Genomic DNA, 23,322 nt, shown 5'->3' with positions numbered 1-23,322 from the left:
CTCTTGACCTTTAATCAGGAAACATCTGAAACCTAACACGGTCCTGCATTCCTAACAGTTGACTGAAATCTAATCATGTACTTTCAGGGTACAGCCCCCATCCCCCAGTGTGCATTTTTCATAGGAGTACTCAAGATTTTTGTATCTGCTTTGGATAGCAATGTATTCTAAAGTATTTTCTTTAGTTAGCAACTGTTGACATTACTGAGCATTCAGGTGTGTATTAAAATAAATTCACTGTAAAACTTTTCTATATTTTATTACTTGGCTGTCTGCACTATTGCAACAAGGGTCACTTTCAAGGCTTTTATATACTGAGGTTCACTGCTGTCTGTGTTGAAGTTCCAGTTTCTGTTTTTGACCCCCGGTGCCTTTAGTTTCTTCTCAGACATCATGCTGGTTGATTGCCTAAGTTGTCCATGTGTTAAATTTGCCCTTGTACTTTCAGCTTTGATTGTGGCTGATAATCCATTCACTTATCTGGTTAACAACAGAGTAAACTGTCTTTGTAATTATTCAAACAGCAGTAGTTTCCATTAATGTTTGATATTCTAGAAAGAGAAATGTTTGGTTTTGTTTTCTGAATTTTAAGTCCTTCCTTTCACCTGCCCTTCTGCTTTAGACAAGACTACACTTTTTAAGTCATGATAAAGGTAATGATAGGATACCATCCCTGCCATTTATCCTTTTTATGTGGGATACAGCTAATACCCCCAAATTCTCTTCAATACCTGCGCATGCTAGTATAGCACTTTATTTCTGTACCTCTGCCCAGACCCACTCAGACTTGAGGCACTGACGTATGTTCCTTTCCTGTGACTGTGTAGTACATACTGAACTCTTGATTTAGTCTACTATATTTCTTTTTGCGTGTAAAAAAATGTACCCTAGTTTTTCATCAACGATATTTAGAATTCTTTTTAAGCCTCTGTGTCTATTTTACTGTGCCATGACTTCCATTCTTGTTCTGGTAATACTTTTCCCAGACCCACAGTATTTGCTTGTGTATGTGTTCCCCTGTATTGACAGCATTCTATGAAAGACATTTATTGCTTTCAGTAAGATTACCGTATTTTTGGGTTGGGTTTGGGGCGAATGAATCAGACCAGTCTGCCCAGCCATATGTAAATGAAAGTATCTCGGAAATGTAGGCGTGATATGCTGTATTCTTGTTATCACTTGCTTAAATGGCATAATTTTAAAGCTGCTAAGGTGTTTGACAGTGCTTCAGTTCTTGTCTTTCTAGGCTTTGTATCTTGAGTCATTTATTTTTGACCACCATCTTGAGTCAAGTGCTAGTTAGTTATGGATTTATGTTGTCAGCCAGCAAAAGAAAGATTATTGATTACCATTTACCTGGGTAATTTGAACGGTAGGAGTTTCATGGACTCCAGGATTACTTGTTTTTAATGTATGCACTGAAAGGAGAAAGTATAAAATTACTATGTGAGATAAGAGGATGGGGTTGTATTTTCAGTTACATGGGAATTTTGGTAGCAGAAATAGGGACTAACAAAGTACTGATCGTTAATTATACCAAGATGGTTTGGTTGCATCTTGGGCTGTGCATCATCCCTACTCAACTCTTAACCCCCACCACCTTTCAAGATGTAGGTGATTGTAGCAACAAATAAATGAACATGTACTGGCTATTAGAAATGGTAATATGAGCAGTGCCCTTAATAGACATGTACAGGGTTAAGGATTTTAGGCATTTTTTGAACTGCCATTGATCTGGTCACATCTGGTTATAGGAGAGTCAAGTCTAACTTAATATTTAGAATTGAAGAAGTATTGATGGCAAATTAAGTGGGACACTTGCAGATGTCATGGGTTAAATGTGGTGGCTAATCTTACACACTTGAGAATTCGTGCCTTTTTATATGTTCTGTTTTCTAGATTATAACTCTTTCCATGCATATGAATGAGGCTATGCTTGTTGTTTGATTATTACTGAATTTTTGTATAACATTCGTGGGATTCTCTCTTTGTATCTCACTGTCTGAAGAAGTCTGTTCAAGATGAAAATTGCTTAGAGTGGAGTTTCCATATTTGATTAGGTGAGTGGAGCCTTGTGAATTAACAGCGTGTTACTTTTGTGTTGATTTTTGAAATAGTTATTGGATAGCCGTTATTCTTTGTAGCTATGTATTTGATTTGAGTGAGTTTTATTTATCTTGTCGGAGCTTTCATTGCAGTGAGCATATGCACATTCTGTACACCATGATAATTTGCTGCTAGCTTGTTAGATTTTCTTTTTTGGGGAGGTATTGCAGACCCATTTGACACCTACATTGTTTGTATCCTTTAGGGTAGATAGAGCTGAGAAATAATACAGACATGTGCTTCAGAACCTTTATAGATAGCTTGCACCCATCGAAAGAAATTGTTGGCCGTAGAGGGAAATAACTACATGCTTAGTTTCCAGGTTTCTTTTTTTATACCATCATGTTGTTTGGGTAATACAGCCCTTTGCTTTCTAGTATTTTAGATACAATTTTTTAGCTCGGATATCTGTGCAAAATTACATACACAAGACATGTTCATAGTTTTCACTATTTGACAGTTAGAATGCATCCTTTTGAGTGACATGGTTGCATCACAGACTTGAAACTTCCTTGTTTCATTTCATCCTTCATTTTGAGACCTCCACCTTTTATCACCGGTATCTAAATAAAATGCAGTACTGTCTTGAATGTGCTTGATGTCATTGCCATACTAATCCTTATGCTACTGTTTGAATGTTTGGTACAGGAAGCGAGCAGCTGCAAAGCACCTAATAGAACGCTACTACCACCAATTAACTGAGGGTTGTGGAAATGAGGCCTGCACGAATGAGTTTTGTGCATCCTGTCCAAGTTTTCAACGTATGGATAACAATGCTGCGGCCATTAAGGCCCTTGATCTTTATAAGATTAATGCAAAACTCTGTGATCCTCATCCCTCCAAGAAAGGAACGAGTTCTGCCTATCTTGAAAACAACTCGAAGACTGCTCTCAACAACTTGTGTGTAGACCGAAAGATGAACAAAAGGGAAATGCAGGCACCGAGGGATGATTTTAAAGGTAAGACTGACTCCTCCATTTTATGAGGGTCAGACAGTAGTTTTATATTGCTTTTTATAAGCTGTTGGCTTTATCAGGTGCTTTGAAATATTTAAATATGTTTGCTCATCAGTAACTGGCATCAATTCTCTGTTCAGCAAGGTATTACTTTGTTGAAAATGCATTTGTAACCTTCAGTAGCAAGATGCTTAGTTTCCAGGTTTCGGGGCGGGATAGCATAAAACTGGAGAAAATTAATACCTACAATTCAGCCTTTATAAATTAGAATATCTTGGCAAAGTTGTTTCTTAACTGCACAGTGAATATCCATTGTATTGTTCACTGTTGTAGTAGTAGTGCTGACTTTTGGGACTTCTTCCACAGATGGACAAGTATCTGATCTAACTTTCACAGCTTTATACCCTTACTTAAGCCAGACAAATGCCTTCCCACTAGGATATAAGCATGTCTGTGAGAGGGATGTCCTCTTGCACCATCTTTCATTTCTTTCTTGCTGCACTATGACAAAAGAATCCATGTAAGTAAGAGTACTGAGCATTGTCAGTCTGTTGGTTCAGCCTGACTACTAGATTTCAGATAAATATTCAATTGGGGAAATAAAATGTCATTGTTCACCTATTATCTGTTTGTAGAAAAATAGATCTGATATTGATAATCCTCGTTCATTCCTTACGCATGGGTATCGGTTCCGACCTCTGAACCAAGCCGGCCATTTTCCAAGCTCGCGTCAGCTTCAAACTCTCGATCTAAACTCTTACCCACAATCCTCCTCTCCCTGTTACTTCAGATTTCTTTTGCCGCGTTGCCATTCGGTCATGTCAACCTACTTCTCTTGAGCCAAGTACAGTCTTTTGTTGTTTAATAGTTTTACAGATTACTTTTCTGTCAGAAAAGTTGATATTTTATTGTCTCTTACCCTATCGCATCTAGCGTACATAATTCCTTCAGGGTTTTCTGCTTCTTTCTTTACCACTTTTACCATGAGGTATGCTCTCTTTACCATCGTTGGTAATCCTTTTCCTTTTTCTTTCATACCTTCGGGTACTCTCTTGTACCATTGCTGGTACTTTTTCTATTAATTAATTTGCTGTCATGGCAGATAAGAAAGGTAGTCTGGGGTTTAAGCGGTGTTCTGATTGTGGACACAAACTATGTGTGTTTATTGTTTGGGAGCTTCCCATTTGTCTGACCCACCCTGTACTATTTGTGAGAATTTTTCTAATAGAACCTTGTTGGAAAGGAAAAACAAGCTGTTACTGAGGGGACTTCTTAAGTCTCCCTTTTCAGAGGCTATTTCTGGGTCGGAGGCATCAACCCCTCCTAGAGCCCATAAGAAAATCTTGGATGTTCCTACTAAGGCTAAACCTTTGCCTTCGTCCCCTGGCTGGGGACTCCCGCCAACTAAAACCTAAAAAGGCTAAAGTTTTGGCTCCGGAGCTCACTCTGTCAGCCCCAGTGCTTTCGGTGCTTAGACCTTCGGCTCCATTAGTGATTTCAGCTCAGTCTTCTCCTGCAGCCTTCTATATATCGGCACAGAGGGGCTCCTCGGTTCAGACTATTACCACTGTATCGGCACCGACCGTTCAGTCAGCGCAGACCTTGACTGTGTCAGCTCCAAGATCTTCCTGTGAACTGACGCCTTTATTGTTGACTCCAGTTTTGTTGGTTCTAGCTTCGGCACCGACAACCACTTTGGCACTGATCCCTGTGTTGGTGCAGACTATGACCTTGGCACTGATGACTTCTTCGGTGCAGGCAACAGCAGTCCAGTCTCTCTCGGCACCGTTGTCCTCTGTGCGGACAGATAAGATGGGCACCGAGTCTGCCTCTTCTGTGGACAGGCCTGTTTCTCCCTCAGTCTCCATGAGGTCCACTAAAAGCCTTTCCGAACATGATGTGTTGCTTCTTGTGGACCAGGTACTCTTGGCCAGAGGTATCCCACCCCTCAGGAACTATCCTTCCGTAGGGGGTGATCACCCATCTCCAAAGACCCCTTCTTATTCTCCTCCTTCATTGCCTTTGAAGTCCATGGATATAGCACAGTCTTCCCCTTCTGCGGTCCCCTTTATGGATTTCACTAAGGAACTGCAGTTGCCTTCGTGGCAGGAAAGTTTTGCTATGATCCAGGATGTCAGTTGTGACATGCAGAGTTTGCTGCTCCACAGCCATCCAGGGACTCCGGGTCAGCAGGCTGAGCCACTTAGGGGAGGGGTGACCCCTGTCCTAGACATGCACTCCTCTTCGGGTGGACCAGCCTTCCAACTGATGGAGAAGGCTTTTGCTGCTGCTGGCGATACCGGACTGCCTATACCTCCGCCCTCCTCTGGTACACTGGTTTCACAAGTCGTACCTAGCGGACACCGGGTGCAAAGGCCGCAGGACATATTCCCTCAGGAATCCCCTTTTCTGCTGTCTTCTCCAGCTTCTCTCGCTGAGGTGGTCCACCAGAAAAGTTTGTGTAAGAGGAAGCACATGGACTCCACAGAGGAGTCCCTCACCGAAGACACTGATTTTGATGAGGGGGGGAGGGATCCCCTCTGTCACCTTCTGAGGTATCCTTTGGTGATATCCTTGAAATCCGGAAACAGAGAATTGATTGGCAGTCCTCTAATCTGACCTCTGAGGAATCTGTGTTCCTGCAGGCCTTTCGCGCCTGGTCCCCTACCTCCTGGGTTACTCCACCTGCTGATGAACTTGTCCGGCTCATCGTGCAGTGTGCTTGGAAGGCTCCTGATACTGTCAAAGCTATTCCCCGGAGGCCAGATAAGATTTTGCCCCTTCCTGCTTCGGATCCTCATTGGTCCAAAGGTCTTCCTGTGTATGCTTTGGTGGCGGCCGCAACAAAAAAGGATATGGCAGAAGAAGAAAGCCAGACTACCATCCACCTAACAGAGAGTCCCGGGCCCTGGACAGGATAGGGAAGTGCACCTTTACTTCAGCGACCTTTGCTATCAGGTCCCTGAATTATATGGCACATTTTACCAGGCTTCAAAGGGATCCGATTTCTGAGCTCTCTGAAACCTTGGCTGGTGCTGTGTCTGATGAGGTCCGTGACAAAGTGGCCTCTCAACTGGCCACCATTGAATCTATATCTAACTCGTCTATGCGACTGATATCTCATGCATCAGAAGGAGCAGCGGTTTCAGCTGTGGTCTTGAGATGACACGCCTAGATGCGCTTGTGCAACTTCGCAGAACCCTTTAAGTCAGTGCTCCCATTGAGGCCTCCTCGTTGTTTGGGCCCAAAGTTAAAAGCACACTGGCCAGATGTGAACATGACGGTAAGACCCTTTCTGCCGTAGGTGTCCGTTATTCTTTCCTTCAATGTAATTTCTCCCAAAACCAAAGGAATGGGAAGATATGGTTCAAGAAATCTCAGGGTCCTTTCCGTGACACACAGGCCGAGTTCTCCCCCAGAGGCAGAGAGGGGAAACTCGCAGGGAAGACTCTCCTTTCGGGGCAGAGGTGGTCTGCGTAACCAGGGTTCCAGGTATTCCTTCCCTGGTCAATCCTACATCACATCAGCGCTCCTGAAGAGCGGCCCAACTCCTTTCCCCTGGAGGTGGTAGGGGGACATTTCTCTTTGTACCCTTCTGCCTGGCTAACCATCACCACCGATTCTTGGGTACAAAGGATTATAACCAGAGTTTATCATATCCCCTTCAGTCTTTGTCCTGTCCCTTCAAAAAATCTTCCTGACATTCCACCCAGTCAAAGGGAAGAAGCAGCACTAGAGAGAGAAAAGCTGCTAAGAAAGAGAGTCATCCAAATAGTCCCTCCAGACCAGATAGGATCCGGATTCTACTCAAGACTATTTTTGGTGCCAAAGAAAACCAGGGACTGGAGACCAGTTTTGGATCTCAGTGTATTGAACAAGTTTGTGAGAGTACAAAAATTCCAGATGGTCACAATACAGTCTATCCTCCCACTTTTGGAAAAAGACGATGTGCTCTATAGATCTTCAAGATGCGTACTACCACATAAGTGGACAGGCCATCAAGAAGATTTCTGCGCTTCCGTGCGGGAGCCAGTCACTACCAGTTCGGAGTACTGCCCTTCGGACTATCTACAACCCCCGGAGTGTTCACAAAGTGCGTGGCAGTTGTCACAGCTCACTTGCAACTTCAAGGATTCCAGGTATTTCCATACCTAGACGACTGACTCATTTCCGCCCCCACCAGACATCTACTGGAAAAAGCCCTGGCATACTCTCTCCTCACTGCTCAAAGGCTAGGCATAACCACAAACTGGCAAAAATCCAATCTCACCTCATCTCAGTCGACAGAATTCATAGGGGTTATCTTGGACACAAAAAACTGCAGAGCTGCTATTCCAGAGCACAGAAAGGATAAAGCAACAACTAATTCCAATCCTTTCAAGGGAAAAATCCATGGATCACTCGGTTCTACAGCTGTTTGGTTCCATGGCAGCCTCCATCACCATTGTTCCCCTGGCCAGGTTTCACATGAGGCTTCTACAATAACTACTGCTCATCCAATGGTATCCTTTTCGGCATCCTCTTTAAGCCATGATTCAAGTAAACCACAGGTGCAAACAGGATTTAAATTGGTGGATGACACACAGTCTCTCACAATGGGTCTCGCCCCTTCTCCCCCCAGCAACCCAAGGCCACAGTGAACACGGACACCTCCCTGATGGGGTGGGGGGGGGCTATGTCAGGGACAGACAGTCCAAGGCACTTGGTCTGAACTGGAGGCCCAGCTGCATGTAAATGTTCTAGAGCTGAGTGCGTTGCTTCTGGCGTTGCAAGCATTCCATCCCCTGCTGCCGTCTGGGACAATTGCGATTCAATCAGACAACATGGCGGTGGTCTGGTACATCAATAAGCAAGGTGGAACCAAATCTTACCCCCTTTGTCAAGAGGCCATGAGGATATGGCAATGGGTGAATGCTAGCAACCGTTTTCTTCTAGCAACGCACATTCCCGGGAGTTCCAACGTGATAGCAGACAGAGTCAGCAGGTACATTCTTCAACCTCATGAGTGGTCCCTGAATCCCGTGATAGCGGCAGAGATCTTCCATCGCTGGGGCCGTCCTTGCTGCGACCTCTTTGCATCCCCGACCAGCTACAAATGCAGCAACTACTTTGCCCTGATTCCCCCTCCGGGACAGTCACCCAGGGACACTCTAGTCCACGATTGGCCCTCGGGTCTTCTTTTTGCATTTCCACTCTTTCCCCTCATTCCCCACTTTCTGAAGAAAGCTAGTCTGTTGAAGAGCAAGGTTCATAGGTTAGGTTCATAGGTTCATACTAGGCTATCTGCCCGAGGGCATTTACAAGCCTAGCCCATCGTTTTGTGGCTTACGCCACCCCTTTAGTATGGGGAACTATACCCATTATTTTGCTGTGCCTCTGTCGAGCAGTGACACTGAGGTAATCCCTGGGGTGTATCTGCGATCTCCCATCCATTGGTCAAGATTTCTCTTGAACAAGGCCAGCAAGGTGCTCTGCCTCACATATACCGGGATTTTGTTCCACAGCATAGGGAGTCTTTGGGTGATGAATCTATCCTCCAGCACGCCCTATTAATAGCCGTCGAGGTTTAAGTCTCCCGCCCTTGTGGCTCTGACGGATTTAGATTTTTTGAGGTGAAGCATATTCATCAAATCTGGGTTTGACATGGCCTTGTATGTTAGGCAAAGGTCACCTCTGAGCAAGCGGTAGGCGACTGAGTAGAGCTGGAGTTCTTTCAGTCGGGCAGCATAGGACAGATGTTTGAGACCCTTTATCCTTTTTATGAGGAACTTTTGTGGCCTCTCCAGCTGCTGCAAGTGTCGGGTCAGATACATTCCGAATGGGGCATTGTACTCAATCATTGGTCCGATGAGTATAGGGAGACTATGACCTCCCTTGATCTAGATGAGAATCCCTTCATGATAAGGTGGGCAATGTAGAAGGTCTTCCTAACTACTTTAGCTACATGGGTGTCGAATGACAGACTACTATCAACCTGGGTCCCCAGGTCCCTGATAACTTCTTCTTTGCTCAGTGGATTGCCACCTATTTGGTAGCTAGGGGTAACCTTGTTTTTCCCGAAGGGTATGACTATGCATTTTTTGGCATTTAACTTTAGGCTTTGTCTTGGTTCCTGTGTTTCTCCATTTTCCTTGTTTGGTCAAGGGGTAGTCAAGGGCCAATAAACTACAAGTTACTGCCTTAAACCACTCCTCCATATTGGCCTTGACAGATTTAGTTCCCCTTCCTTTGGCCTCACCTACAAGATCGACCATGGATTCTCCATCCAACCCCAGAGTTGATCTCACATCCACATTACCTGATTCATCCCAGTTTGAACAGCCTGAAGCTCATGGCTTGGCTACTCCAATTCCATTGATTGCCAGATGGAATGATCTTTCTTTACCAGTACGTGATATTCTCATTGCTTCTCATAAGTCTTCCACTAGAATTACTTATCTGAGCAAGTGGAAAAGATTTACCTGTTGGCTGAAAGATAAACAAGTAGACCCTTTTTCAACACCAGTGTCGATAATACTAGACTATCTGGCTGACCTTTTTCAATCGGGTCTATCGGCCTGTACCATTAGAGTTCATTTGGCTGCAATTTCTAATTTTCATGATGGTGTCCAAGATTCCTCTCTTATGTCCCATAAATTGTGCAAGACCTTTATAAAAGGTGTGAATCATCTGAAGCCACCTTTTAGAGAACATATTCAATCATGGGATTTATCATTAGTTCTACAAGCTCTGACAATGTCACCTTTCGAACCAGCCTCTTCTTGCGACCTCAGGTATTATGTCATGGAAAACCTTCTTTTTGGTCGCCACATATTTCTGAGCTTCAAGCATTATGTATCAAGAGTCCATACTTGATTTTTCATAGAGCGAGAGTGTCTCTGAGAACTAATCCATCATTTCTGCCTAAAGTGATATCTGAAATGTCCATTAATCAAGCCATTGAATTGCCAGTTTTCTTTCCCAATCATTCAAATAGAGGAGAGTATTGCCTACATACCCTAGATATCCACAGGCAAATCTGTTTTACTTGAACAGGACTAAACCCTTACGTAAATCTGACCAGTTATTTTTGGCCTTTTCTGGACCTAGATTTGGATCTGCCATTGCTAAGGTCACATTAGCTAGATGGTTGAAGGACTGTGTGACCTTTATTTATACACAATGTAATATCTCGTTGCCTACTACCATGAAAGCTCATTCAACAAGGTCGGTGGCAACTTCTGCTGCCTTCCATGCCAGAGCTTTTTTACACGACATCTGTGCAGCTGCAATTTGGGCTACGCCTCATACCCTCATCAAGCCTCATACGCTCATCAATCATTACAAATTGGATTTGGCCTCCAGGGGAAGAGCATCTTTCGGTTCTGTGGTGCTCAGGAATGTCCTTCCATGAGATCCTCCCAGGAATAGAGGTAGCTGGGGACTCTGTCCCATGCGAAAGGAATGAACGAGGATTAACAATATCGGATAAAGAAGTTATGTCTTACCATAACATTCCATCTGCATTGTTGATCCTCTTTCAGTCATTACGACCCTCCCTCCTTCCCCCTCCTGTGGTTTCTAGTGGATCTCACCATCCGGTTCGATAGATTATTTGACCAGAGGTAGCCTCTACCTTCTTTAACTTGCAAACTCAATCTGAGGTAACAGGGAGAGGGAGATTGTGGGTAAGAGTGTAGCTCGAGAGTTTGAAGCTGATGCGAGCTTGGAAAATGGCCTGCTCAGTTCTGAGGTCGGAACCGATACCCATGAGTAATGACTGAACGAAGATCAACAATACAGATGGAACGTTATGGTAAGACATAACTTCTTTTTCTGTGGGCCATAGTTTAGATTTCACTTTCTAAAGTTATCAAGTGTATTTCTTGTCCAAAGCAAAGACCCACAGATTTCCATAGTCGGTGCTTATTTGTTTAGAGCTTGAGCATGCTGTCATTGCCATCGCCTGTCTGCAATGAATCGGATAAAACCAGAAGACCATCAGATGGAAAGAAAGCTGCGGTGTTGCAGCGGTAGCGTTGTTGCCTCATAGCAAGAGGTTCTCCCGTTCGATTCTCGGTTGGAGCGCCTTCTGTGTGGAGTCTGCATGTCCTCCCCGCGGTTGAGTGGCGTTCAAAAGACATGCGTAGAATGGGCATGCCTTTGCTGAAGGTTGGGTGTCGAGCTGGCACCTCGGCACCCGTAAAAAATATACTGGCAATCATTAGCAGACCAGAGTTCCGCTGTGGCGATCCCTAACTGGGAAAAGCCGAAAGAAGAACCAACAAACCATCAGATGGGCAGAGTAATCACCAGGGATACTTGAATCAAAAAAGGCCGGACATCTTGCCTAAGGCTGTAGTGGTGCCATCCAGATCATGCACAATTTCCCCCACTTACATAGGAAGATGGGAAGCCAGTGATATATGAAGAGTCCTAAACACTCTCTAGGCTTGAACTGTATTGGTTCTAGTGAGGTGTATTTGCAACTTTGACCACGATGCCTTCCTGGACTGAGACCTCTGAAGCCTGTCAGAAAGTCACCTTATTCTTGGAGGAAGGCATATCCTCCCCAGCTAAAGCCCCTTGTTAATCTGTCGATCTGGATAGCTCCCCATGGAAGTCCTGTTCTGATATTCATTTTGTGCAGCTGAGAATATGAGCTGTATTCATTCAGCTTTGGTACTTTGAGATGGCCACTGTTCAGAGATTGAAGTTGGTGCCCACCTGCTACCAGAGATTTGTAAGGCAGCATTACCTTGAAAAGCAGGCCTGAGGCATAAAAACTTAAGATGTTCTCTGTTTTGCTCCATCCTGAGCTAGGTGGGCTTTTGTCTTTCATGCCTTGTCCCAAGATTTGATGTGGCAGGCACAGAACTTGTCTGGTGAAGTACCTTCATCATCAGTTGGCGCTACCTTTGTCAGTGCCACCCCCCACACACACACGAAAAAGGGAAACATCTCCCCCCTCCTTGAAGAATCTGATTCTTCAGACTCTGAGGTGGATGAACTGGTTTATGTAGACCAGATGTCCTTTCCCCTGTCATATCACACTGAGGACACCCTCTTCTCTACTTCTGATTAGAGGTTTTTGCATTTGGAGACACCTTCAGTAGGATGAAAGACTAATTGGAAAGCAAAGGATTTCTGTGTTGCTCAGGAAAGGTATTTAATGATATTGGGTTTATCAGAGTTAACTCCTTTCATATTCCTACAGATGTTCTTCGTGTTTCACTGTTGCAGTCATCACATTTGGGTTATCTGCCTGCAAGTAGCCCTCAGCCGGCCTGAATACCAGAGTCTTGGATTCTTGGATCCGGATGCTGTCTCTTCTTCCATGACGTCAAGTCGTCAGGGGTATAAAACGTGCAGCTGACGCCATTACATCAGTCTTTCTTACCATGCGGTGCCCGAAGCAGAAGCAGTTCACAAGTGCCAGTCGGCCGACTCCTGAAATTTTTGTTTTCGAGTTTCAGAACTGAAGTCTTCACAAAAAAAAAGATAAGTACCCTGTTGGGGATCTTTTTTCTTGCTCCAACCGATGTCAGTAAAAGTTAACAATCGTCTTACCTGTGGAAAGCAAATACCTCATAAAGATTTGAATTCGTACTGCATCCCCTGCTTAGGCCCAGACCATGACGTCCCTCGCTGTCGGTTTTGTGCCTTGTTCAACCCCCAAATTATTCGTCGTCGGGCTATATTTGCAGCAAATTATTTTGGTACTCTGTGTCCATACTCTGAAATGAGTTTGGTAAGCCATCCGACTACAGATCTTCCGAAAAAACGTAAGGATAAAGACAGAGACAGACCGCATAGGTCCAAAACTGCCGACAACGCTTCCGTTAAGCTAGTCACCAGTCCGCAGGTACTCAGTGAGGTGCTTTCGCAGCCCATGATACCTGCCACTTCAGATTTGCAGGTCTCTATTGAGACCCATTCTGAGTCCGGTATGCCGCGAGATGCTTCTTCGACTATGGAACCTGCGGATGTTTCTACCTTGGATGGGTCCTGAGCCGCTGTGCAGGCACCGGTTTCTGATGGTGTATTCAGGCCTACAGACTTGCATTTTAAACAGACGCCATCTTCTTCATCCAGGCTTAAAACTTGCACCATGCCTAGAAAACCGACGTCCAAACCACATGGTCAGGCCCACATGCCTAAAAAACAATGCTTAGAATGGCTGAAGACATTGTTACCTTAATTAGGGGAAGCCAGCCTTCCCCCTCTGAGACCTAGAACTGATTTTCCTTCTGATTCTTCTGATCAGGAATCTGATATTTCTGTTTCTTCCGATTACCAGGATTTGCCCTTATCTACCTATGAGGATTCTGATGCAGAGGATTCAATTCCCTCTGCTTCCCCTCCAGAAGATTTTTCTTTTGGTGAAACCTTGCACAATCTTAGGGAGCATTTCCGCTGGGAAAGCCAGGATTACTCTGACTCCAAAAAGAGGCTTAGGGAATTCTTACCCGTTCCTCAACACAGGCATTTAGCTATTCTTCCTGTTCTGGACATTGTAGATGATGCTTTCTTGGAATCTAGCCTTTCCCCAGACACTTTACCTCCAGCTCCCAGAAAACTTGACGGGTATTACAGAGTACCTGACTCTCAAGTTCCTCTTCAAGAATCCTACTGAGGATCGAGACCATTTCCCAAGGACCAAAGGGCATTAAAGCTATTGCTGCCAAAAATCCTACCCCTTCTGATAGAGATTCTAGAGCCTTGGACAGATGGGGTAAGAAGGTATGCACTTCTGTTACTTTGGCCATTAGGGCTTTAAATTGCCAGTTTCATATGTTAAAGTACCAGCAGCATATTATGGGACTACTTCAACAGAAAATGATGTTGATTCCTGACTGTGCTGAACACAAAGGATTACAGGATTTAATGCATTCTGCAGAACAAATTGGTAAGCATACTTTGCAATGTGGTTTTGACACTTTAGAAGCATCTTGCAGGGCTGCTGTCACTGGGTCTGTACTTAGAAGGCATGCTTGGCTTAAGGAGCAAAACTTGCCAGATCATGTTAAAGCTAAATTACTGGATGCTCCCTTAAACCAAGACCGCCTGTTTGGCAACAAAGCAGAAGTCGTCCTCATAAAGATGGAGGAAAAAGCTAAAACTATGCAAACTGTTAAAGATTTCCTGCAAGTACAAACTCCCAGATTTAGTAAGCATTGGTCTTCAAAGAATTGGTCCTTTCCAGTCTCTTCCAGGCCTTGTCAGTCCAAATCCAGGAACAGCAGACCACCTAGGTTACAGTCTCAGGCTATGCACAGGCCTAAGCAGTGGGGTGCTCCCACTTCCAAAGCAGGTAGTAGTAAGGTACCCCCCTTACGGAAAAATGGCACAATGACTTAACCTTTACCCTTCCAAGCCCTGCTCAGCTGCCTGCTCCCTTAGGAGGAAAGCTTGTCCTGCATGCAAAAAACTGGGAACTCATTACCCAGGACAAATGGGTTTCGAATATAGTTTTCCATGGATACAGATTCCACTTCCACACCCTACCAACCCCAAACGGTTGGCCAGACCTACCCCCAAATCAGTGGGCAGAGGCCCAACAGCAGGTTCTCTCTCTTCTAAGTATCAGGGCTATTCAACCTGTCCCAGCAGAAGAAAGGGGACAAGGTTTTTATTCAAGACTTTTCCTGGTACCCAGAAAAGACCGCTCCTGGTATCCTCTCCTGGACCTCTCTATTCTAAACACCTTTTTGGTAATCCCAAAATTCAAAATGCTAACACTTCAACAGCTGCTTCCTATGCTAGGCAAAGATGCCCGAGTGGCAACCTTAGACTTGAAGCTTACCTGCACATCCCAATAAGGGAATCTTGCAGGAAATACCTACGCTTCAGGGCAGGCTCCAGGCACTATCAGTTCTCTGCACTTCTCTTTGGCTTATCTACTGCTTCCAGGGTATTCACAAAGTGTCAAGCTCCAGCTATTGCCTTTTGCAGGCAGAGAAAAATTCAAATATACCCATACTTGGACGATTGTCTGATTCGGGCAGAAAGCCAGGACTTGCTATTAAAACATCTGGGATTAGTAAAGAAACTTCTTACCTCTCTGGGGTACACCATAAATGAAAAGAAATCTCACCTAGTACCCTGCCAACAGATTGTATTCCTGGGAGCAAGCTTGCACACAACTTCCCAGATGGCTTTCTCACTCTAGAGAAACAAGTTTATTTGACAACCTACTTCAAACTATTGGCCACAAAGGCCCATCTATCTGCAAGGAAAATTCTGCAAGCCCTGGGGTTCATGGCCTCTTGCATTCTACTAATAAGCCCTGGGGTTCATGGCCTCTTGCATCCTACTAATTCCATATGCAAGACTGCATATGAGGAAACTACAGTGGTATCTAAAAAGCCTATGGTGTCAACATTCTCAGGACCTGGAATCAGTGATTCCTATCATTCCTTGTATAAAGACAGAGTTCCTTTGGTGGGCAGAGGCCTGCTACCACAACAAGGGGCTCCCTTTCACTCTACCCCCTGCCGCCCAAACCCTGATAGGCACATCAGACTATGTATGGGGGGATCACTTGGCAGGGCAGTGCATTCAGGGCAAATGGAACCCGAGTCAAATGCACCTGCATATCAACCAAAAAGAAATGTTAGCTGTACAGAATTCCCTGACAGCCTTCAAAGACCTCATTCTTCCAGGACAATTATTGGTAACGACAGACGACACCAGTTATGTGGTACATACAAGCAGGGGGAAACCCACTCGTACCCTCTCTGCAGACTAGCCATGGCTCTGTGGAACACAGCCTTGAGCTACCAAGTGCACCTGCAAGCTCAATTCCTACCCGGCAAGCTAAATTCACTGGCAGACGACCTGTGCAGAAATCTCATGGACCCACACGAATGGAAACTGGAACCAAAAATATTCAAACTCTTGAGGAACAAATGGTGGACTACAGAGGTAGACCTGTTTGCCTCCCCTCAGAACTACCAATTGGACAAATTTTGCAGAAGGACTTCCCACAGTCAAGCCTGGAAAGTGGATGGCCCTGTCCTTTACCTGGGAAAGCCTCTCAGTTTATGCCTTGCCCCCTCTGCCTCTCGAAGGTTCTGCAAAAGATCAAACAGGACAAGCCAAGGACAATACTGATTGCACCAGACTGGCCACGCCAGCACTGGACACTACTGGAACCATGGCACCTGCCTCCAGACACCTTCCCTGCTATCCCAGCAGGCAGGCCAGATTCTGCACCCTCCGCTTCAAACCCTGAACCTTGCAGCCTGGCTAATTCCTTGAGCTCTCCAATAGCATCCGTCAGTAAGCAGGTGCTATATGTCATTCTGGAGGCAAGGAGGCCTAGTACTAGAAAATTCTATGCTGAAAAGTAGAAAATATACTGTTCCTGCAGCCAGACTCGGGGGATGGGCACAACGGTGCCCAGCTTACCTCATATTTTTCAGTACTTAACAGAAATGCTCCACAAGGGCCTATCCTTCTCGTCAATTAAAATTCATGCCTTTGCCATTTCAGCACATTATAATACTGAGCCCACCCCTCTTTTCTCACCCCCTGATAAAGCAATTCCTTAGAGGGGCCAAAAATTTAAGACCCCCCAGGAAAGCCCCTACTCCAGCCTGGGACCTTAACTTTGTATTGGAAAAGCTCACTCTCCATCCCTTTGAGCCAGCTGCAACTGCAGAGTTGAGATTCCTTTCTTGGAAAACAGCCTTCCTTCTAGCTATCACTTCAGCAAGAAGAGTTTCTGAATTACAGGCCCTTATGGCAGTGGAACCTTTCATTATCTTCCATGCAGACAGGGTTTCCCTCAGGACCAGTCCTTCCTGTATGCCCAAAGTGGTGTCTAGTGTGGCCTTAAATCAGTCCATTCATTTGCCTACTTTTTTCCCTGATCCACAAAACAAAGGAGAACAAATACTGCACTCTCTGGACGTGCACAGACAAGTTAGGTTTTATGTGGACAGGACTAAGCCTCTCAGAAAATTTGAACAGCTGCTAGTTGGCTTTGCTGCAGGAGCAGAGGGGAAGGCCATTTCAAAGCAAACCACTTATAAATGGATAGCCCATTGCATTCATTTCTGCTATAAGCACCATGGAAAACCTACCCCACAGGGGATAAGATCACATTCCACCAGGGCTGCATCTACCTCTACAGCCTTTCTCAGAGGAGTCCGTACCAGGGACATCCTAGAAGCTGCTACCTGGAGCTGTGTACATACCTTCACCAAGCATTACCACATGCCTATTTTTTCTAAATCCAGAACTGGTTTTGCCACTGCAGTCTTGCAGGGCTTAATAGCTGGCCCTAATGCTCTTTAACTTCCTCCTCCCTTCCTTAACTTTGGGAATCAACCCAAATGTGATGACTGCAACAGTGAAACACAAAGAATATAGTACAGTTGTGTACACTTACCATAAATGTAGATGTTCGAGTGTATTCACTGTTGCAGTCCTGGTTACCCTCCCTCCAGCCCCCTGACTTCTCTTGGCTCTACCTTTCCTTCTTGTTTGGTGTATTTAAGCTTTCTGGTGTATTTGCTTTTTGATGGAGGTGTACCATAACATACAATTGCTTCCCATTTTGGGGGCACCTGACATCTGGGTCAAGAAAAACTGATGTAATGGCGTCTACTGCATGTTTTATAACCCTGACGACCTGATGTCATGGAAGAAGAGACAGCATCCGACGCAGGAATCCAAGACTCTGGTATTTAGGCTGGCTGAGGGCTGCTTGTAGGCAGATAACCCAAATGTGATGACTGCAACAGTGAATACACTCGAACATCTACATTTATGGTAAGTGTACACAACTGTACTTTATCAAAGCCGTGGAGGATGCATCATCTCTACTTGGATTCACAGCTCATTGCACCCAGGAAGCTGGAATGCCATGGTGTCAGTGGATTTCACAAGGAATCCATCCAAGAATCCCATCCACAGTGACCTGGGAAGGCAGAGTATTTGATTAGGGAAGAAAGACTACACCTCTGTCCCACGGCCTTGGGCTGTGAAATGCCAAACACGCACAGTAAAGTTTGAGTTGACTCTCCTGTTTCAAATCAAGGATAGGGTGGACGAGATAAAAGACAATGTCTTGAAAGATTAAGTGCTGAATCTTTGCATCGTCTCTTCTGATGTTTGCAAGCACCCTATCAAATGTGACTGATGCAGTGTGGATACATTTACCAGAGAGGCAGCTAGGGTTGAGGTGGATGTCATGTAGAGGCATGCTTCAATAAGGACACAGTCCCTTTCAGAATATATCAAAATGTGGCTTCTCAGTACCCTGTTAGGGATCTGCTGTTTGGACCCCTGGGTGAACAGTTATTTAAAAAGTTGGTGGAAAAGGAAAGACTATGCAGACGGAGAATCAGCCATTTCATCTCCTCCACACAGTAGAAATTACCCCACAACAATTTGGCATTTTCACTGCAAGTAAGGCAAGGGAACGAGAGAACAGGTCAATTCAGGAAAAAATGGTAAGCTAACCAAAGAAGAAAGCCTGTGGGACCCTTGGAGCTGAGATACCACAAGGGTACAACTGTGACCTTTAAAGAACTGTTACTTTCCTGATGTTCTTCGTGTTTCACTGTTGCAGTCATTACGTTTGAGTAATCTGCTGGCAGATTGCCATCAGTCGGCCTGAATTCCAAAGTCTTGGGTCCTGCGTCGGTTGCGGTCTCCTCTTCCATGACGTCAGGGGTATAAAACATGCAGCCGACGCCCTTTTCTTCAGTCTTTCTTGCCACACAGTGCCCGAAGCAGAAGTATTTCACAAGTCCCGGTTGGCTGACTACTGAAATATTCAAGTTTGAGTTTCAGAACCAAAGTCTTCACTAAAGCTAAGTACCCCGTTGGGGAAACTTTTTTCTTGATTTTTACCGATGTCGGAAAAAGTTAATAATTGTATTACTTGTGGGAAGCAAATACCTCATAAGGATTTCCATTTATACTGTATTCCTTGCCTAGGCCCTGATCACAACGTGCCTGGCTGTCGGTTTTGTGCTAGATTTAACCAATGCACTATTAAGCGTCAGTATATTTTTGCATGAAAGTATTTTGGAAACAGATTTATCTACCCAGAAGTGTCGTCTGATAGCAATCCGACTACCGGAGTACATAAAAAAACACAAAGAAAAGGACAGAGAAAGATAGTCGAGAGCCAAAACCGATGACGAAGCTTCTCCTACAAAGTGCCTGGCACCAGTAATTGCATTTTGCAGACAAAGAAGAATACAAATATATCTTTACTTGGACGACTGTCTCATTCAAGCAGAGAACAAGGACGCTCTTCTTCGACACCTGGCATTTGTGAAAGGGCTTCTAACATGTCTAGTGTGCACAATACACGAAAATAAATCACAACTGGTACCCTCTCAAAAGATAACATTCCTGAGTACAAGCTTGAATACAACTGCCCAGATGGCTTACCTCACGCCAGACGAGCAAAGGCAACTGACTACTTACTTCAACCTGATGGCAACAAAAACCTAGTCTTCTGCAAGACAAATTCTGCAGGCTCTGGGCTTCATGGCATCCTGCATCCTACTGATTCCATATGCAAGACTGCATATGAGGAAACTTCAATGGTACCTAAAAAGTTTATGGAGTCAACATTCTCACAGTCTGGAAACAATGATTCCTCTCATTCCCTGCCTGCAACAGGAGTTTCTGTGGTGAGCAAAGGCATGTCACCAAAACATGGGACGGCCATTCACTCTTCCCCCTGCCAGCCAAACCATAACAGACACATCAGATTATGCCTGGGGGGCCCACATGGCAGGAAGATGCATTCAGGGCATATGGTCACTAAAACAAATGCATCTGCATATCAACCAGAAAGAGATGCTAGCTGTTCAAAATGCCCTAACAGCCTTCAAGGACTTACTTCATCCAGGACAACTACTGATAAAGACTGACAACACCACAGTAATGTGGTATATAAGTAAGCAAGGGGGCACACACTCATACCCCCTCTGCAGATTAGCCATGGCACTGTGGAACACAGCTTTGACCTACCAAATACATCTTCAAGCTCAATTCCTGCCAGGAAAACAAAACACTCTGGCAGACGATTTAAGCAGAAACCTTATGGATCCTCACGAGTGGAAACTAAATCCACAAGTCTTCAGCATGATAACAGAGAAATGGGGGAGCCCAGACATAGATCTATTTGCCTCTCCTCAAAATTATCAACTGTGTCCATGTTGGTGTGAATGACCTGAGACGTACCTCCCTGGACTACATGAAAAGAGACATGGAGGAGCTCTCCGATCTTGTATCCCAGGCAGGTATGACCCTAACCCTGAGTAGCATCCTGCCATCACCCAGAATGATACCACAGTACAAGGACAGAATGATTGACTTCAACAATTGGCTAAGCTTCTGGTGTCATTCTAAGGGGATCCAGTGTTTGTCTGCCTGGGACGACATGATCGACAGTCCATGATGCTTTGCCAGAGATGCCCTGCACCTGTCGCCCTTAGGATTCCGGATACTGGCTAAGGCTCTTGTCACCCCTATAGTGCCTTTTTTAGGCAAGGTTCAAATGACAAATTCACCACCGTAACAGGTACAAGCAAGCAAAATCTGAGGGTAATGCTACTCAGTGCTAGAAGTCTAAACCTCAAAATGCACTCACTTGAGGCACTCCTTAAATGGAGAATATTGACATCTGTGCAGTCACAGAGACCTGGTTCAAAGCTCCAGAGAGCATGCCTGCATTACCAGGCTTCACTTCATACCACACCTTTCGGCCACCTAACCCAGAAAGAAGCACTAAAGGCGGAGGCGTGTCCATATTCATTAAGGATATCCACACCTCCAGGCTAGTTGCACAGCATAATGCGTCCGAAATTATCCAAGTGCAGCTAACTCTGGGCAAGACCGCAATCCAAATTGTAGCTTGCTACAGACCCCCCACCATGCCCCAGGATTCACACTTGATACACTGGAAAGTATTAGGGTACAACCCAACACCCTAATAATGGGCAATTTCAACTACCCCACCATTAACTGGGAAAACTACTCATGTACCAACTCTCTTGCTCAACGTTTTCTAGAATTCATAAATTCCAATGCCTTGGATCAACTTATTCACACCCCCACCAGGGGCAGCAATATCGTAGACCTGGTCATTACCAACATGGGAAACTGGTGTTCCACACCAGAGGTCAATTCCTCGTTGGTCAGATCCGACCACAAGCTAATCAGCCTAGACGTCCACATCCCACCCCCACCCCCAATTAGGGAAACCATCGTAAAAAACTTCTCCAAAGCCAACTTCACACTTTTCAAGACAGAAGTGGCAAACTTCATGACACCCATGCAGACGGACAATAGAGGTATGACTGCCGAATCCTACACAAATGCACTTTATAAGCACTTACACGAGTGCATGGATCATGCTATCCCTAATAGAACCAAGATGTTATCTTCCAAAAAAAAGGAAGCCAATCTGGTGGTCCTCTGCCATAAACAAAACTCTAAAACAGAAGAAAGAAACTGTTGCAAAAAAGAGTAAAACCCATGACTGGAGGAACTCCCTGGTCAACCTCAGTAAGAAGCTGAGATCCCTCATAAAATCCTCCAAAGCTAGTTACGAAAACAAAATTGCCACTGACTCTAAAGACAACCACAAAGCATTCTATAGCTATGTCAAGAATCTAAATGGGAACACTCAGATCTGCTCTGAGTTACAGCACAATGGCACTAAATATACAGAACCAACTGATATTGCCAACATCCTAGCAGATAGGTTCAGTGCTGAATTTACCCCCCTCTCACCCACTAGAGGGCCCATCTCTATACCGGAAGAATGCAAAGTTCCTATAATCATGGCTGCACAGATAAAAAAAAAACACTCTCCAAAGCCAAGAAAACAGCATCCATGGGACCTGACAATATCCCAGGCTGCGTTCCACATGAACTACAGAATGAACTGGCACCCTACCTAAATACCATGTTCAATCATAGCCTCACCTCAGGCTTTGTACCCACTGAATGGCGCACCGTGATGGTTATCCCACTCCACAAAGGGGGAGCCACGACGGACCCCGGGAACTACTGCCCCATTAGCCTGACGAGCCTGGTCTGCAAGGCCATGGAACGTATCATTGTGGAACTCATAAACAAAGACATTGGTAATCTCCAAACTCTGGACCCTACCCAGTTTGGATTTGTAAAAGGCAGATCATGTCTCCTAAACCTGATTGACTTCTTTGAAGCAGTCACCAAAGCCATAGATGAGGGTAAAATGGTTCACACAGCTTATCTAGATCTCGCCAATGCTTTCGACACCATCCCCCACTCTGGAATTATAGATAAGCTCACTAAACTAGGTATAAATCCCTATGTCACAAGATGGGTTGCCAACTGGCTCACGGGCAGAACCCACACTGTGAAAGCGGATCCAAAATCCGACATCAGACCAGTGACAAGTGGAGTACCACAGGGTTCAGTCCTGGGTCCTCTCCTGTTTGGTATCTACTTCTCTGAAGTGCAGGCCAACACAGAAAGTCTTTGACTAACAAAGTTTGCAGATGACTGCAAACTAGGAGCCATAATCGAAACTCCTAACAATGTGGACAAACTACAAAAGGGCCTCATTGAGACAGATACCTGGTGTCAAAGCCATGGCAGGAAGTTCAATGCCAAAAATTGTATTGTCATCCCCTTTGGTAAAAACTCTGTACCCATGAACTACCACATAGCTGGTAGTCTACTTAATGCCAAAAATGTGATAAAGACCTTGGGACACAGGTGGACAGTAGTCTCTCCTTTGATAATCACATCGCCACAGTGGTCAGGAAATCCTTCTACGTGGCTCATCTCATCACAAAAGGATTCTCATCCAGAAAAAAAGAGGTCATTGTTCCCCTCTACTCATCACTCATTAGACCCATTATAGAGTACAACACCCCTTTTGGTATGTACCTCACAAGACATCTACAACAACTGGAAAGACCACAGAAATACCTCACAAAGAGGATTACTGGCCTCAAACAGATGCCCTATGCAGACCGTCTCAAAAAACTACAGCTTTACTCCATCGCATATCGCCTACTCAGGGGCGATCTCTGCCTAACATACAAAGCTATGTCAAACCCAGAGCTGTTGGACATGCTCCACTTAAAGAAATCCCAATTCCTCCGAGCTACACACTCTAGGGACCTAAACCTTGTCACCACAATAAACAGAACATCCTGGAGGGATAGATTCCTGTCCCAGAGACTTCCCATAGTCTGGAACAGACTACCTATCTATGTCAAACAGAGCTCCTCATTAGTACTCTTCA

General features: G+C 44.9%; 1 protein-coding gene across 1 annotated transcript in view; it reads left to right on the top strand.

Annotated features, from left to right (window-relative positions):
* Positions 1-23,322, top strand: part of UBE3A (ubiquitin protein ligase E3A) — a 1,356,883-nt gene that overhangs the window by 552,941 nt on the left and 780,620 nt on the right. The window contains exon 3 of the mRNA XM_044071814.1: positions 2,755-3,065. Coding sequence (XP_043927749.1) covers positions 2,755-3,065 — 311 coding nt within the window. The remainder of the gene's footprint in view (positions 1-2,754; positions 3,066-23,322) is intronic.

Source organism: Protopterus annectens, chromosome 5.part0 (assembly GCF_019279795.1).
Source record: "Protopterus annectens isolate FY-2018-M chromosome 5.part0, PAN1.0, whole genome shotgun sequence".
Taxonomy (NCBI): domain Eukaryota; kingdom Metazoa; phylum Chordata; order Ceratodontiformes; family Protopteridae; genus Protopterus; species Protopterus annectens.
This window is presented reverse-complemented; position numbering and strand designations above follow the sequence as displayed.